Source organism: Cricetulus griseus, chromosome 2, assembly GCF_003668045.3.
Source record: "Cricetulus griseus strain 17A/GY chromosome 2, alternate assembly CriGri-PICRH-1.0, whole genome shotgun sequence".
NCBI lineage: Eukaryota > Metazoa > Chordata > Mammalia > Rodentia > Cricetidae > Cricetulus > Cricetulus griseus.
The window spans coordinates 96391178-96407415 of NC_048595.1; the positions used below are offsets into that span (position 1 = coordinate 96391178).

The 16238-nt window shown below is 50.0% G+C and overlaps 1 protein-coding gene across 2 annotated transcripts in view; it reads left to right on the plus strand.

The window, feature by feature from the left end:
- Positions 1-15110, plus strand: part of Anks6 (ankyrin repeat and sterile alpha motif domain containing 6) — a 43967-nt gene extending 28857 nt beyond the window's left edge. For both annotated transcript variants that reach the window (XM_027403134.2, XM_035439883.1), the window contains 5 exons: positions 30-213; positions 1626-1693; positions 3572-3688; positions 9932-10028; positions 14063-15110. In XM_027403134.2, the coding sequence (XP_027258935.1) occupies positions 30-213; positions 1626-1693; positions 3572-3688; positions 9932-10028; positions 14063-14112 (516 nt within the window). In that variant the 3' untranslated portion in view covers positions 14113-15110. The remainder of the gene's footprint in view (positions 1-29; positions 214-1625; positions 1694-3571; positions 3689-9931; positions 10029-14062) is intronic.
- The last annotated feature ends 1128 nt before the right edge of the window (positions 15111-16238 follow it).

The following is a 16238-nucleotide window of genomic DNA, read 5'->3' on the forward strand; positions in this document are numbered from 1 at the left end:
CTTCAATTTTTGTTTTATGCCCTGTGCAGAAACTGGACCCCAGCAAACGGCCTCCTTCTGGAACGTCTGCTACCTCTAAAAGCACATCCCCTACCCTCACGCCCTCCCCGTCTCCCAAAGGCCATGCTGCGGAATCCTCAGTGTCTTCCTCATCATCCCATCCACAGTCTAAGAGCAGTGGGGGCTCCAGCAGCGGCACCATCACAGATGAGGGTGAGTCCCCAGAGGTCCCAGTCCACACCTGTTCACCGTGGTGACCTGGCAGCACAGAACTGCATGGTGCAGCCAAGGTCTCACATCTCTTCCCCTCCCTGGTAGTAAGTGCACTCAAGTGGAATTTAAGCATAGGCTGTTCTGCTGATGCCTGTAGAAGGCCCTTCCAAACCCAACTGCTCTGTTTCCCTTTACACCACACAACTGCTAGTGAGGGGATGGGCTCTATTCAAACAACCTTAAGGAAAACACATTAATCAGCTCATATGATGGGGATGTTTGGAGCAAGCTTCAGGTGAGTGTGGACCCAGGGGCTTTGGGAATGCTTTCTTCACATCTTGGCAGACCTCGGTGCTAGCAAGCATCTTCAAGCTTCTTTCATATTTGTGCTGACTTTGCCAGCCAGCTGAAGGAGCACTGCTTTCTCAGTGGGTCCTAGCAAAACTCAGGGGTCCAGGTCACAGAGACAGCCCCACCCATGACTCTCAGCATGCAGTAGCCACACTGATAGTCACTGCTAAGTGAGTGAAGGAAAAAAAAAATCCCATTCTCCACGATCTCCTTTGAACTTATTTACTACCTCAGGACCTTTGCACCTGCTACTCACACTCCCTGGTTGCTGCCTAATGCTCAGCCCTCAGATATCTGCATAGCTTGTTACTTCATTTATTGTCAGATGTCTTAGGGAAAACTCTGCCCTCTCTACCCTCTGTCAAACAGCATCTTGTTCCATGTCATCCATCCACCATGCTCTCTCCTTCCTTTCTGCCTTGGCTGTCAGCCTGTGTGTCTCCTGTTAGGTGTCTAGTCTGACAATGCCCTCTTGAGCATGTCCTTGCATTTCTTCTAGTCCCAGACACTGCTCTGTGTCCTCCCCTTGTCCTACCTGGTCTGATGCCACCTTTGTGCCCCAATCTAAGTCCTTCTGGCTTTGCTACCACTGCATTGTGGGGGCCATGGGCTCCATGCATGTGAGCCCCATACCACCGCCATCTGTGGTGTCTGCTTGCTTTGGCACCATTCTCAGATCATCTGGGGGCTTCTGGCCTTAGCCATGGCCCTGAGTGTGTGTTCCTACATGGGTAGAGTTCATTCCCAGTAGCTGGAACTCCCCAAGTCTGCTTCCTGCAGTCCCAGGAATAGGCAACCCTGGTCTCCACAGATTGATCTTGGCTTTCAAGAGAGCTGAGAGCCTTCTCTGAGGGACAGTATGGCTGAGCACACATAGCCTCTGTCACCAGGGGTACAGCCAAGGTATCTTTCTGTGCTAGGACTTCTTGGGGGATCTTACTAATATCCTAGAGAAGTGTGAGACCTACTCCTGCTGTGTGTTACCAAATTCCAAAATGCAGTGGGTTTTTTGTTGCTGCTGCTGGTGGTGTGTGTTTAATCCCCATCTCTTTCTCATAAAGATGAGCTGACTGGAATCCTTAAGAAGTTATCACTTGAGAAGTACCAGCCCATCTTCGAGGAGCAAGAGGTAAGGGTGTTGCTCCTGGGTGTGTCAACTAAGACCGTTAAAACAAAGGCTTTGTATGTGTCCACCTGGGCCCATCAAGTCCAAGTCCTTCCCAGTGGCATGGGGCCTGAGTTCTCCTTTGTGATGGAAGTCTGTAACTGTGAGCACTTTTCTGTATTGAAAGCAGTTTTGTTTTCCATGTGTGAATTTGAGTTGGGGGAATGTCTAGAAACAGTGTCGGGGTCATCTGAGTAACTACTCACCTACAAGCACTCAAAAACCACATTTCGAGTGGGCATAGTGGCTCATGCCTGTCATCCCAGTGCTCAGATCACTAAGGCAGGAGAGTTACTACAAGTCCCATGGTCATCCTGAACTACAGAGGGCTGGGGGTGGGGTGGAGAGAGAGGGGGAGAGAGCCTGTGAGCTGCAGGGAGGGGGCTAGAGATGCTGAGGCTGAATTCAGAGTGACTGACATTGAGTTTAAGCTTTCCTCATAGGGAATGAAAATGTCACAAAGCTGGGGTGTAGTTCAGGTGTAGACTGCTTACCTAGCATGCCTGAAGTCCTAGCTTCAGTTCCCAGCACTGCACTACCAGGTGTGGTTGTGCACACAACCCCAGCATCCAGGAAGTGGCAGCAGGAAGGAAGTTCAAGGTCAGCCTAGGATACTAGAGAGCCTTTCTCCAGAAGGAATGGCCTGACACCAAGTGTGCTCATTCAGATACATATTTTAAACACAGCTGTATTTGGTGAACTGCAGAGTAGGTGGGTTATACATCAATGAAAATTTAAAATTCACTGTATTAGTCCAATAAAACCCTTGAGGCCACTAGGGCTGTGATCACTGGTTTAGGAGTCTGCTGACAGCTTGACACATGACAACTGTCTTGAGTGCTGTCACTCATGATCCCCACCAAGCTTGAGATGTGGTAAAAGCTCTCGAGACAAATGTGTGTGCATTCTTCTTCCTCTACTTTCTTCCTGTCATGTCCTTGGCCTTTGAAACTTCCACAGAGGTTTCCTTCTTTCCAAGAACCACTTCCAGATTCCTGGCTGCTGCCTGCTCTTCTTTGATGTGTCCATAGAATATGTCTCAGAGTGTACCTTGCTTCTGTGTCATGAGGTGTGTGAGCCTCATGCCCGAAGTTGTGAGGCTCCCAGAGCTCCAGCCATAACACTCACACCCTGTGTGCAGGATCGGGTGCACAAGACTGGGTATGTTAGGTGCGGAGCCTGTTCCTGACCCTCTGGGTTTCAGACTGCTTATGCCCCACATGCAGGGTGGTGGGATGTCTTTACATGGGCCACTTTGACCATCTCTCAGTCCCAATTTCCTGGGACAGAGGCCTATCAATATTTCTCCTAGAGCAGGGCCATTTCTTCTTAACACCCAGGCCGGCTGGTGGGGCTGGCAGCATGCCACCTGAACGGACAAGGGCACAGTTGCACATGCCTCTGCTGGTGTCCCTGCCTCAGTTCCCCATGGCCCTTCTCTCCTTTCTGCCCCTGCTTATCTTTCACTCTGTCTTTCCCCAGTGTGCACGCCTCTTATCCTGTGGGAGGGAATTCCCATGCAGCCTGTTTGCTGTGCAGGGTCCAGTATTGCCACATGCAGTCACATGGGGATTCCCTTCCTAGTGGCAGAATATTAAGTCCTTGAGATCCCTGTCCCCAAGATGTCCCTCTGTTCATTTTAAATCTTTCCACAATGCCTCTGTTGGAAAACCAAGGGCTAGGGCTGTGAACAGTGAGCCGTCTTTAAGTGTCAGGCCAGACTTGGAAGGAGTGAGTCATAGCAGGTTCTCCTAGAAAGGCTCAACAACCCCCCTACCCCCGTGGCACATGTGCAGTGGGGGAGAGTGTCCCACAGACAGTGTCAAGCTCTTCTCTCCCTAGGTGGACATGGAAGCCTTCCTCACGCTTACCGACGGCGACCTGCAGGAGTTGGGTATTAAGACGGATGGTTCCCGGCAGCAGATTCTGGCTGCCATCTCTGAGCTGAATGCAGGCAAGGTACTGTGTTGTAACTTCCTACTCACCTTGTTCAAAGGCTGAAGACCACCAAGACCTTCATGATGGCCACTCAGGGTCTCCTCTGGCATGTGACAGGTGGCCTGCTTGCACACTCGTCATGTCTGAGAACCCACTACCTCCCCATGAAGCCTGTTCCCTTTGCAGGTACCTCTCCCCACAAGGTTGCAGCTCCTCCAGTTTACATACAGATTTCCTTGGGTGGTTTCAACCGTGAGGCAAATGCGTATTGCCTTTGACAACACTGTGGGATGAGAACCCTGGGATCAGACTAGCTGTGGGTAGAATCTCAGGACAAGGCATTTCTTCTCTGGACCTCTCTGCCCTGTCCTGTCTATAGAATGGGGACTAGGGCTGTTGCATAAGCTAAGGTTCCTAGCAGAGCCCCTGGAACCCAAGGCTGTCACATATTTTCCATACTGTGTCCCACATTAATACCTAATGTTCCATCTCCTCACTTTACAAGTGAATGTCTGCAGTGCCCAGTCCACAGCACACGGTGCAGACACTAGCTGTGGCTGCTGTCGGGCTGCCATTTTCCCATCAAGTGCTGGCTCAGCAGCTACAATGCCTGCTTACCTGTTGTTTTTCTTGCCCCTTGCTTCACAGTCTCCACTTGTGGAGCAGTAGCAGTGTGTCAGGGTAATGTGGACTCTGCCTTTTTCTTGATGGTTTGGCTTTTTTCAGGCTGTGCTGCAGTGTGAGGCTAGGCAGGAGTGTGGCCAAGCTTCTGGTTCCTTCTCTGCCCTTTGGAGCATGCTCTGCAGCAGTGAGTGGATGAGCAGTACCCACAGCAAAGACATGTTCATGCCACCCTTTATCATCTGCAAGTCATCAGCAAACATGTCTTAGTCAGCCCTCATAAAGGCCAGAGTGTGCACAGCTGCCTGGCAAGGGAGAAGAGACTCCCAGACTGGACTGCATCTGGCTTCTGTGGTGGGCATCTGAGGCAGGATCTGAACCCAGGGCTTGCAGCCTCCCTCTCTTCCTCTCTGCTGTATAACTAGGCCTGGGTCAGTGTCTGTTGTTGCTTCTGTTAGGTGACCCTTCATGAGTGAGTGAGCACCACGCAGGCTCTGCATGGCTGGCATTTTCCTTGTCTTTCCTATTGGTGTCTCTGAAAGTGTCTCATCCAGGCTTGGGTAGGCAATGGAGTCCAGCTCAGAGGCGGGTGGCAGACCCTGACTTCCTCGACACCAGCAAGGCTCCTGTTACCCTCTCAAAAATGGAGATTGAAGAGGCAGAAGCAGGCTGCAGGCATGTCTCCATGGTTAGGAAGGGTGTCAGCTAGGGAACAGAAGCCCTTGGCTATTCCATATTGGTAGCCAAACCCTGAAGGCTTTGAAGCATTGACTTACTCATGGAAAAGAATCAGTGTTGTCCTGGGTACCATGTGAGTTCTGAGAGCTATGTGTTGCTGAGACCAGCACCATGCTGAGAAACACCCCCCCACACACACACACAGTCACACACAAACACACGGAGGAATTTGTGCAGGGTCACACAATAAGAGGCAGAGACTGGCTTGAACTTGGTGTGATCATGTCTCAGCAGTGTCAGTAAGCTACAGGCACACACGAAGGAGGGCAGACATGAGATGCCCTGTCCTTTAGGTAGAGTGTGAGCTAGGCAGGCAGGACCTGAGGAGACCTTCCTGAGGAAGTAGAGATGGAGAGCAGACCTAATGGGAGGCGCCAGATAAGGGAGTTGAAGGCAGAAATGGACTAGGCCAAGGAGAACACATGTGCAGGGAGACACTCATCGGGGAAGCCAGAGGACATAGGCAAAGGCTGAGATGGAGGGCTGACCCACGTGAGGGAGTACAGGATCTTGAAAAAGGGCAAAGGGCAAAGAGTGTGGGCAGGGGTTGGGGTTTCTGCCTTCCTCCTAGCCTTAAGGATGGACATGTGGCCAAAGAAAGGACAGCAGGAAAGCCAATGACAAGTTCAAGGAGAGAACCAGAGAAGGTTCTGAATGTGGATGGTGAGGACAGACAGGGAATGGGCGCTACAGGAGGTGGCATGGAGATGGCAGTGGCTAATGCCCCCGTGACCTCCTCTACCCCGTGTAGCCATGGGCTCCTTGGCCCAGGGAGACAAAAGGAAAGGTGTGCCGATCTCAGGAAGGTGACTGTCTCAACAGAGTTGATGACTGGATAGCTACCAACACCCCACAGGCATTTCTCACAACTGCAGAAAGGAACCTTCTGTTTTCTCCAATGTTGACAGCTTCCTGCTCCCTGGTTAGCACAGGCCCTGCATTCTGTTCTAAAGAAGGCTCCTTCACAAGCGGAAAGGTTAGCTGGGCAATCCTCCTTGGAGCTTCTATGAGGAGAACCCTACCTGAGATGCTGAGCCAAGAGTGCATGTTGTCCTTCCCCCTTGAAGCCCACTTCTGCCAAGCCAGGTGATTCCGCAGCTGCAGCCACCCTCCTGAGTCACTGCCTGAGGAAGACCCTGTTGCCCCAGGCACAGTCCACTGGAATGGGCAGTACCACAGTGTCCTAGAGGAAGGCACAATGGGAGAAATTTAACAAGAGAATATGGCCTTTGGCTGCACTCCCCACTCTTGCCCTGGTTCTTAGCGTGACATAGTGGCTAGAACGTGACTCCTGGAGCCAGATATCATTCTCAGATCCCGGCCTGCAGCACTGGACCTGGCTGCTCAGGGCAGGCCCTGCCTGGCTCTATTTTGGAGACCCCAGCTCCACACTGAGGCTGAGTGTGAACTTGTTTTGACAATCAGGCTTTTCTTTTGACACTCAGCTAAAGAGGACACCTACTGCTGACTGAATCTCTGAAATGCCAGAGGCCTAAGCTTTTGCAACTAGGTCCAAAGCATGCCGGGGGACTTGGAGAATCAACTGAGTGGGCCTAAAAGGATACTTTATTTATTTTTTAAGAATAATTTTTATGTGTGAATGTTTTGCCTGCATGGATGTCTGTGCACCACATGCATGCAGTACCCAAGGATGCCAGAAGAGGGCATCAGATTCCTGAGACTGGAATTAAAGGTTTTTGAGCTGCCATGAGGATGCTGGGAATCCAACCAGGGTCCTCTGGAAAAGCAGCCAGGGCTCTAACTGCTGAGCCATCTCTCCAGTTCCTGAAGAAGCATTGTTTAAAAAGGCAGTGGAATGGGACCATTAGTGGGCTTTGCATGGAGGAATTGTGATTTGTTTCTGGTATGTATCCTGATAAAAAGCACTCCTCTTGCTCAAAGAAATGCTTGAGCCTTACAACCTAGACGTTTTTGTTTCTAAATGAGGGCTAAGGATAGATGTTCAGTTGATGGAGTGCCTACCCAGCATTCATGAAGTCCTGACTTTGATTCTTAGCACTACATAAAACAGGGTATGGTGGTGCATATCCCTAATACCAAAACTCAGAGGTGGAGGCCAGAGGACCAAAAGGTCAAGGCCATCCTCACCTAGATGGCAAGTCCAAGGCCAGCCAGAGATACAGGAGATCTAGTCAAAAAAAAAAAAAAAAAAAAAAAGTCGAAGGTCATTCTTACTTGCATGATGAGTTCAAGCAGCCTTGAGCAAGGAATACATGTGTAAAAATTTGTCACCAGCCTAATAACACCCTTTAGTAAAGTTACATAGACCCCATGTCTGCAGGTCACCACAGTGGGCATGACCTTGAGTCTGCTGCTAGGTCCATGAATCTCCCAGGTGATTGTGTGTTGCGGAAGGGTCAGCAGAAACCATGCCCTTCCTGGGTTCTAAGTTTAATTCTTTGTGTTCCTCTTTTTGTGATTTTTTTTGTTTTCTTTATTTGTTTGTTTTTGAGACAGGGTTTCTCTGTGTAGCCTTGGCTGTCCTGGAACTCACTCTGTAGACTAGGCTGGCCTTGAACTCACAGAGATCCACCTGCTTCTGCCTCCCAAGAGCTGGGATTAAAAAAGGCATGTGCCACCATCACCAGGCACTAAATTTGTACAGTTCAAAAATGATAGGAATTTTTAAGAAATCATGATCCAGCCACCCAGAGGCTAACACTATTCACTTTGGGGCAAATTACTCTGCAGTGTCATCCCCCCACCGCCCCCGGGCTTTTTTTTTTTTGACACTGAGATAAATTTGGATCTATAATTTATATCCTGTTTTCTTTGTTTATCTTTGTTTGAAATCTGTGCAGTTACCCAGGTTGCTAAGAATGCTCTTGGGTTTTGTTTTTGTTTTGTTTTTAGATAGAGCCTTGCTATAGAATCCAAGTTGGCCTTGAACTTAGGTTTCTCCCGCCTCCTGCTGAGAGCTAGGATGACAGGAATATGTCCCTATGCCCTGCAGAATTCTTACTGATATAAATTTACATAAATTTATTAAAATTGTTCTTTAAAATCCATGCTTGTTGGTATATGACTGCCCACTTGTGGATGCAGCAGACAGCTCTGTATGAAGGCTTCCCAGTGTCCTCAGGATAGATGTCTACAACTCAGAGAGCCAGACCCACAGTGCATGCATGTCATCCATGAGTTTCTTTCCAGAAAGTACCATGGACACCCTACTAGCTGTGGTTGTAATTCCAGTTCCCTGGAAGCCGTGTCAGCATTGAACACTGCTGATTTGTTTTTTGTTTTTCTTTTTCTTAAGTTGCGTGTGCATGCACACGCACATGTGTATGTGTGTGTATTATGTGTTTCTGTGTCTGTTTGTGTTACAGAGTGCATGTGGAGATCACAGACAACTTGCAGGAATCTATTTCAGCTTTCACCTTGTGGGTCCAGTGGATTGAGCTTGGTCTTAGGGAAAAGCATGTTAACACACTGAACCCTCTCAATGGCCCTTTTGGTTTGGTTTCTAGTCATCATGTGTTTGTAGGCCCATACATGCACTTGGTTTTAATTTGCATTTCTTGAGCTACTAGAGGGATCAGAGCTATTACCTACATGTACCAGTCATTTGCTTTCTTTCTGGGGATGTTCAGCAGACCAGAGGGAGGTTGTCACTGCCACCCTGGTGATGATGGTTTGACTATCTGGTGTCCTGTTGAGGTAAGGAGACAGAACTCTGGGGCCTGGATGTCCCTGTCCTATTTCTCAGGGAGTTGAGGCAGGTTGCATTATCCCGTGTTACAGATACTGCTCAGGGGAAGGAGGCCAGCTCTGGATGCCACCACTTGTCACGGATGGAGTATGGCTTCTGGTTCCTTTGCTCACATCTGGTGCTTGGCCCCTTACTCTGCAGCCTTCAGCCGGGTGCCATACACCCTGCCAATACTAACAGTTTTTAAGGTCATCTGCGAGGTTGGCATAAAGGGCAGTTCTCATTATCCTGTCAGCACAGGAGGTCCCCCATGCTGGGATCTGGAGAAGACACTTTGTAGCTGGCGGAAGTTCATGAAATGAAAGAAAAGAACATTTGAAATCCAGCCTCATCTGTGGGCACTTTCACAGAGAACAATCTGCTGGAGATAATGCCGCCCCCCTTTTTAGACAGGGACTCACTATGTGGCCCTGGCTATATTGGAACTCTCTCTGTAGACCAGGTTTCCCTTGAACTCCTGTCTCTGCCTCCCAAGTACTGGGATTAAAGGTGTGTGCTACCGTGCCCAGCTGATAATGCGCTGGTAACTTGCTTTAAGTTTTGACCACATCTATTCATAATTTAGAACATGCAGTCCAACAGACTGTGCTATCCCCTGGTCGGGACCCCCCTGCTGCTATGCAGAGTCCCATGATGCAACCTACCTGCTGAGTTACTACCCTTACCCCACTTACTGATGAGGAAACTGAAGCCCAGAGAGGCAAACAGGACAACTGGGATTTGAACCCAGGCTATTGGGTTTTAGTCCATGTTTAACCTGTGTGTGTCTGTTGCTGCTTCTCACCTGGGCATTGGGGGAACGGCCTCTCCTAGATCCAGGAAAACAGCCACCTCTGCCTTTCCCCACATCAAAATTGGGGGCTGAGGACTTTGTTGTAGGGAAGTTGGGCACATGAGGAGCCCTCCCCGTGAGCCAGGTAGGTCCCTCAGTCATTCCTCAACTAGAGACAAGACCCCTGTACCCTGGGGTCTCCCTTCAGCAGCTGTCATTGTGGGCACTGGGAGTTTCTGACTCAGTCTGGTTTCCCTGAACTTGATACTCTGTCAATTAGGTAGTTGTTTCCCTCCAGAACACTCAGGGTTTTCAAGTGTGCACTGAGCCTCAACCACAGTCCGTTGAATAAACAACCACAGATCTAACAGGACCTCTGTGTGTGTTTCTATTCTGTCCACAGGGGCGTGAGAGACAGATTCTACAGGAAACCATTCACAACTTCCACTCTTCCTTTGAGAGCAGCGCCAGCAACACCAGGGCCCCTGGCAACAGTCCCTGTACGTGAGCCTCTTTGCTGTGACCTTCAGTGTGAGCGCCCTGAGCATCAACACTCCTTCACACAGCCAGGGCCCAAGCTGCTGCCCCAAACTGCCACTTTATGTCTTGGCCATTCACTGTCCTCTCCACCAGAACAGCCCTGGTGTTACTGTACAGGACTCCCATGTATAGAGACTGAGTCTCTCAACATTCCATTTGGGTGCTCCTGGTTGGTAATGGGGTTCACACAGTGACTCAGGGACACCCCCCCCCATATTTACTGCTGGTGACCTACCATCCCCAGGACCTTTAAAGTCTTTGCTTCTGGTGGACAGAAAGGGAGAATGGAAATGACAAACACAGCTTCTTCCTAAATGCCTTTGCTCATGCTTCACTGGCCCCCCAGTCATCACATAACTCTACCTGGATGCAAAGCAGGCTGGGAAATGTAGTTCCTGCAGTAGCTTAAGCAACACTAACCACAGATAGGGGAACGTTTTGGTGGAAGGTAAGCCCTGCCTGCTCTGTCTTGCTGTAACACATCCAGCTGTACTGGGAATGAGGCTTAGTTGGTAGACGGCTTGTCCAGCATGCATTAAGACCCAGGCTCAATCCCTAGCTCCACATAAATGATGTGGTGATACTTGTCTGTAATCTTAGCACTCGTGGAGGTGAAGGCAGGAGGATCAGAAGTTCAAAGTATTCATTGGCTATGTAGTGAGTTTGTGGCCAGCCGTGGATACATGAGACTATTTGTTATAGAAGTCAAGGCCTTTCTTCATGTCCCTACATACACACATGGGTCTTCTGTGCCGTGTACGTCACTACAGTAGTTCTTGCCTGCAGCTGCTGCATACAAGCAGCAAGTGTCAGTGTACAGATTGCTTTCCTCTGTTGCAGAGGCTCTCAATCCACTGCATGGCTCTCTCCTCCTTTGTGGCCTTTGCCTTCCCTACCTACAGGGTAGAGAGCTGGGAAAATGAGGCCCTGGGCCCCATGAAGTGGCCCAGAGTCAGATACAGCTTTCTGTACTGGCACACAGCCAGGGACTAAGGTACTGCATTGTGATAGGGACTTGGGGCTTTAATCCCAGCACTTGGGAGACAGAGAAGATGGATCTCTAAGAGTTCAAGGCCTGCCTGGTCTACAGAACAAGTTTCAGAACAGCCAGGGCTATACAGAGAAATCCTGTCTTGAAAAACCAAAAAACAAACAAAAGGAAGGACTTTGGGCCTCAGAAGGCTGTTGAATAGAAATTTCTGGGTTTCTTCTCTGCCTTATTAATGCTGTGCCCCTCAAGAGTTAGTTGGCCTATGTATTCTCTACTGTCTCCTATTAAGGGAGAGACTGGCTTTCAGACCCACTCTTTGTATTTTATGTTGGGTGCTGGGTGCTGGGCATGAGAGGGAAGCTGGAGCTTGTCTGGAGAATCTTGATGGGAAGGGAAACCTGTGACCAGGCAGACCCAGCCTCAGCAGCAGCAGGAAAGTCAGCTCCGTGCTGTGGACTTTGGGTCAGGGGTCAAGGCCAGCACACAGCTGGCCAGGACTCTGGTAAGAGAGGTGCTTGAGCCCTTAGGAGGCACCGGGCAGACAGCAGTTTCCTCGGAAGTCAGATCTTTCCTATGAGCTGTGCTGAGCCATCTCTTATCTGTCCCTCCATCCTGGCTGTTAGAAGCCATGGCCACCACATTGGTCAGAGCCTTGTGTTTTCTGATGGCTCAATGGATCCAACAGGTCTCTTGTACCTCCCATCCCCTCATCACTAAGACCATATGAAGTTCCTATAGACTATTAAGGAGTGGTTTTCAACCTTCCTAATGCAGCTCTCCTTTAATACAGATCCTCATGTTGTGGTGACCCCAACCATAAAAGTAATTTCATTGTTGCTTCACAACTGTAATTTTGCTACTGTTATGAATTATAATGTAAATATTTTAAGAGACAGAGGTTTGGCGAAAGAGTTGGAACCACAGGTTGAGAACTACTGCTCTAAGGGGACATGCTTGCTAAGTTCCTGTTAATGTGCCCAAGCTTCTTGGCATGGTCATTTGTCCTCCACACTGTTTAATGTCACACTGAACATGAGGAAGTAGACCCAGGAGGCAGAAAGCAGCCCTCCAGTTACTCTGCCCTGGCAGAGCTGTGCTAAGTGTAAGTCAGAGCAGGTGGCCTCCACGTCCAGGCTGTGCCCATCCTGTCTGCCTCTGGAGTTGGATGCAGTAGTGCTTCTTGCTGTTGTGGATGACCAGTGTCCTCAGAGGCTACCCTTGGCTGAGGTTCAAACGCCCAGCATTAAGAGTCTGAGGCTAGGAATGTGCTGCCTGTTATTGCCCCATCTCGTGTACCTCCAGGATTGGCATGGCTCTCAGGCAGGACACCTGTGAGACAGGTGCTGTCCTAGAGCTGGCTTCTATAAAACAGGCCCTGGAACCTCATCTAAGGGCTGGACAACAGGGTTGATGTGAGTCATACTCTGGGTGACACTTGAATGGTTCTGAGCCCTTTCCTCCCATGAAATGTGCTGATTGGTGAGAGTCCTGGCATCCTTTCTGGGCTGTCACCATCTCTTCTGGGGACCCTTCTCTGCTCATGGTTATTCCTAGCCCTCCACAAGAAGTGTGTCCCTTGCTCCATGACTTCCAGTAATCCCCAGAAGGCCCCCTTGGAGCACTAGTCCCATGAGATATGTTAAGTTTTGGCAGGAGGGTTTGCGGAAGCTGGGTCATGTTACAATAAATCTTTCTGCCAAAAGCCACCGAGCCCCACCGCCACGTGTGCGCTCTACGCCAGCTGCCCGCCTGAGTTAGGGCCCAAATTAATGCACAGTGAGACTTGTATTAGGTACAATGCTGCTTGGCCAATGACTAGGATTTCTCATCTGTTAACTCAGTCTTAATTATCATAAACCTATATATTTTATAAGACTTATAGAGGATACCTTTCACTGGCACCCGGTGGCTCGCATGGCACCGCTGGAGGAGGAAGGGGAAAAAGGGTCAGGTTCCATACAGGAGGGTTTGGCAAACACTAGTCAAAGCCAAGATGGAAGATTGCCCTTGCAGTAAGGAGTCTCAGTACCTTCATTGTGCTGGGCCGCTTCCTGAGGACACAAAGCTTGTTCCATTTCTCATGGTGGCTTTTATAAGGTGTTCTTGTGAGACCAGGGTCCCTTGGACACCACTGAGAAAGCCCTGCTTCACCTGGAACAGTGACAGCTGCAAACTACAAGGCTGGGGCACTCCGTCTGAGCCAGGCTGGAGTCCTTAGGAATGACCTCTGTTCTCAATAATAGCCCTGCAGAAGTGGCCTGCTTATCAGTAGGGCATCAGGGTAAGGGGGTTCCCTGACTCAGCTGGCAGGAACCCTAGTCAGTGGGCTTTCTGTGCACTGCAAAGTGGGAGGCATTGCTGTCCAGCATCCTGCTGGAATGTTCTGGACACCCGTATCCTTTTTTATCCTTTTATTCTTGGGACATTTATTGAACATCTGCCCCTCACCAGACCCTCGTCTCTCTGAGACCACAAAAAGACTCACTGTGACCCTTGGCAAGCCAGGCAGTTGGAGCCATGTCAAGATGTATGATAGCTTGTGTGGTGACCCAAGGACTCAGTCATCAGTGAGATCTCAGGCTCCATTGGGAGGTCCCGGAGGACAGGAGCAGGTCCTTAGGGCAGGTGTGGACATGGCACAGTCAGGGGTTGGGGAATGGGGTAAATGGCAGCAGGTACCCTGCCTGGATTATGTCCAGGGAATATGTCCATTATGTCACTCATTACCTCACTGCCCTCCTTTTTGAAGTGAGTGGAGTGGACCCAGCTCCAGCTTAGCCACCATTCACTAAGTAATGTTGCTTCATTTCCCAAGCCTCAGTTTTCTTCTTGGCATTACCAGGGAATAGCTGTCCCAAGGTGCCAAAATCAGATGGCGTCCAGAAAGCCCCCTTTACCCTGGAGCTGTGTAGATGGTAGGAATCTTGAAGATGGTTGCATCTTTTAAATCTGTTTCTTCCCCTTCTTCCTCTTTCTTCTGTCCATCTGTGACAACGACATAAGCCATGTCTGGATGGGTAAGGCCAGAAGAAGCAGTGTCTAGCAAGAGGTAGCTGGAGTTTTGATGGTTCTGCTGGCACCGGAGCCCTGAGACATTGAGGGTTGAGCAGAGAGTTGCTGCCCCTCCATTGTGTCTGCCTCTGGGTTATTTCTTCACCAGGACAGCAAATGGACAGGAAGATGGCTGACTAGCCAAACTGTCAGAGCTGATGCAGGGGACTCTTGCTGATGCTTTGGACAGGCCTGAAAATGCGCAGGCCAAGATGGAGGCTGCATGGCTGCAGATGTAAACACTAACCTCTACATCCAAGTAGGTGCTGCCTTCAAAACCTCTGGACTCTTCCAGGAAAGATGCTACACACAGGTGAACCCCTGCAGAAGGTGTGGTGAAGCACCCCACTGTGGCCGTCACTAGTGGGTCCTATTCAACATGTGAGGAAGCCTAATGTGGTCCCTAGTGAAGTTGGTGCCGAATTCTGCAGGCTGCCAGGGAAGAGGTGCCAAGACCCTTGAGAGTTTCACACTCGCTTTCCAGTTCCTTCCAGAAGACTGGCCAGGCTCCCCCTGCTGTTGGGGCACTGCTCTCCTGGAGCAGACTTGGACACACCTATGGTTGTGGCACTGAGAGCACAAATGGACAGTGAGGTGAAGGTGCAGGAGGGGGCTGTGGATGAAGAGCCATACGAGGGAGCACCAAGCCGCTTTCCTGGTCTCCAGCTACTCCTGCCCCGCTGGAGTGGGGCCAGATCACCCAGAGCAGGACCCTGTTTCCTGCAGGAGCCTCCCCCAACAAGACCGGGAGACACAGCCCCGGCCATCTTCATCAGGATACTCTGGTGGCAGGGCTGTGCTGGGCTGTGACTTTTTCCCAAGCCACACTAGGGTGGCTGTAGCCAATAGTTGAAGATCACGGTTCCGTTTTGGTTCAGCCCTGCAGCTGGTTTCCATTTTCTTCACATTAGACTCATTATTTCCACATGGAGACTTGATTCTTGGGAAGATTTTTGCTTGGCAAGCAGCATATATTAAAAATGGGGATGTGTCTCCTGTCTTCATGTTCTTCAGGGCATAGCATGTTGCTGGGCTTCCCTCCTGTGCAGCTGTAATGTGCTGCAGGGTATTTATTTGTGTACCACCTTACCCCATTTCCTCAGTAACCCTTTGAGGCAGCTGGAAACTTTCATTGCTGCCAGTTTGGTGACTGACACACCATGTTAACCAGCTTTATGAAGGTCACTCCCAGCTAACGAGGGACACTGGTTTGAATGCAGGTCTCACTCACCTCAGAGTCCATCTTCCTGATGTCTGGCTGCCTGTCAGCAATGAGCAACCCAGCCAGCAACCAAACAAATGACATTTTGTCATTTCCTCCTTGTAGCTTTACAGTGGGGAAGGGGTGTAAAGTGCTATAAATACGCTTGGAGTTTCTCCTTGTCTCTGTAAAGAATTGTGCCTCAGCCCTGGTCTTGGTGCCTCAGCCACCTGGAGCCTAGGCAAACAGAAGGTGGTGTCTAGGTATGTGGGGGACTGGGGAGCCTGTGGACCGGGCAGCTCCCCGTGAGAAAGAACACGCAGGGAAGGAGCATCCCCCAGGTAGGCACAGAAGTTCCCTGTGTGCTCAGCTAAGAGGGGATTCCGACTAGTGGAGGGTGGACTGGCAGGTGATTCCCAATGTCAGTAGCATGTAGAGGTGACAGGAATAGGTGCCCATTAGCCAGTTACCCTGACACCCAAGTCTCCAGTTGACACATCAGCCTTGACCCTAATAAGAGGGTACAGTGATGACAGCTTCAGTTTTACTTCTGAAATCCAAATCTCAGAAAACACTCCTGGAGTCCTTTTGAGGTCTTACCCCCTCCCCCATAACCATGAAAAACTAGGAAGCAGGAGAGAGCCTTCAATAAGAAAAACAGTGTTCACCCAGCCAGGCTGGGAAGAAGGTTATTGGTTGAGTACTTGCCTCCAGGTTTGCAAGGCCTAGAAATTAAGCCCAGCACCCGAAAGTATAAACACAACTGTATATCTAACCCAGAGGTTCCCTTCCTCAGCATATTTCTAAAAGGATTGGAAATCGTGTTGAAAGGAGACCTCACCATCACAACAGGCGAGAGGTGGAGGTCTTGGCTTCTTGTGTTGCTGCTGACAAAGGCATATCGAGGAGGAAAGGGTTCACCTGGCT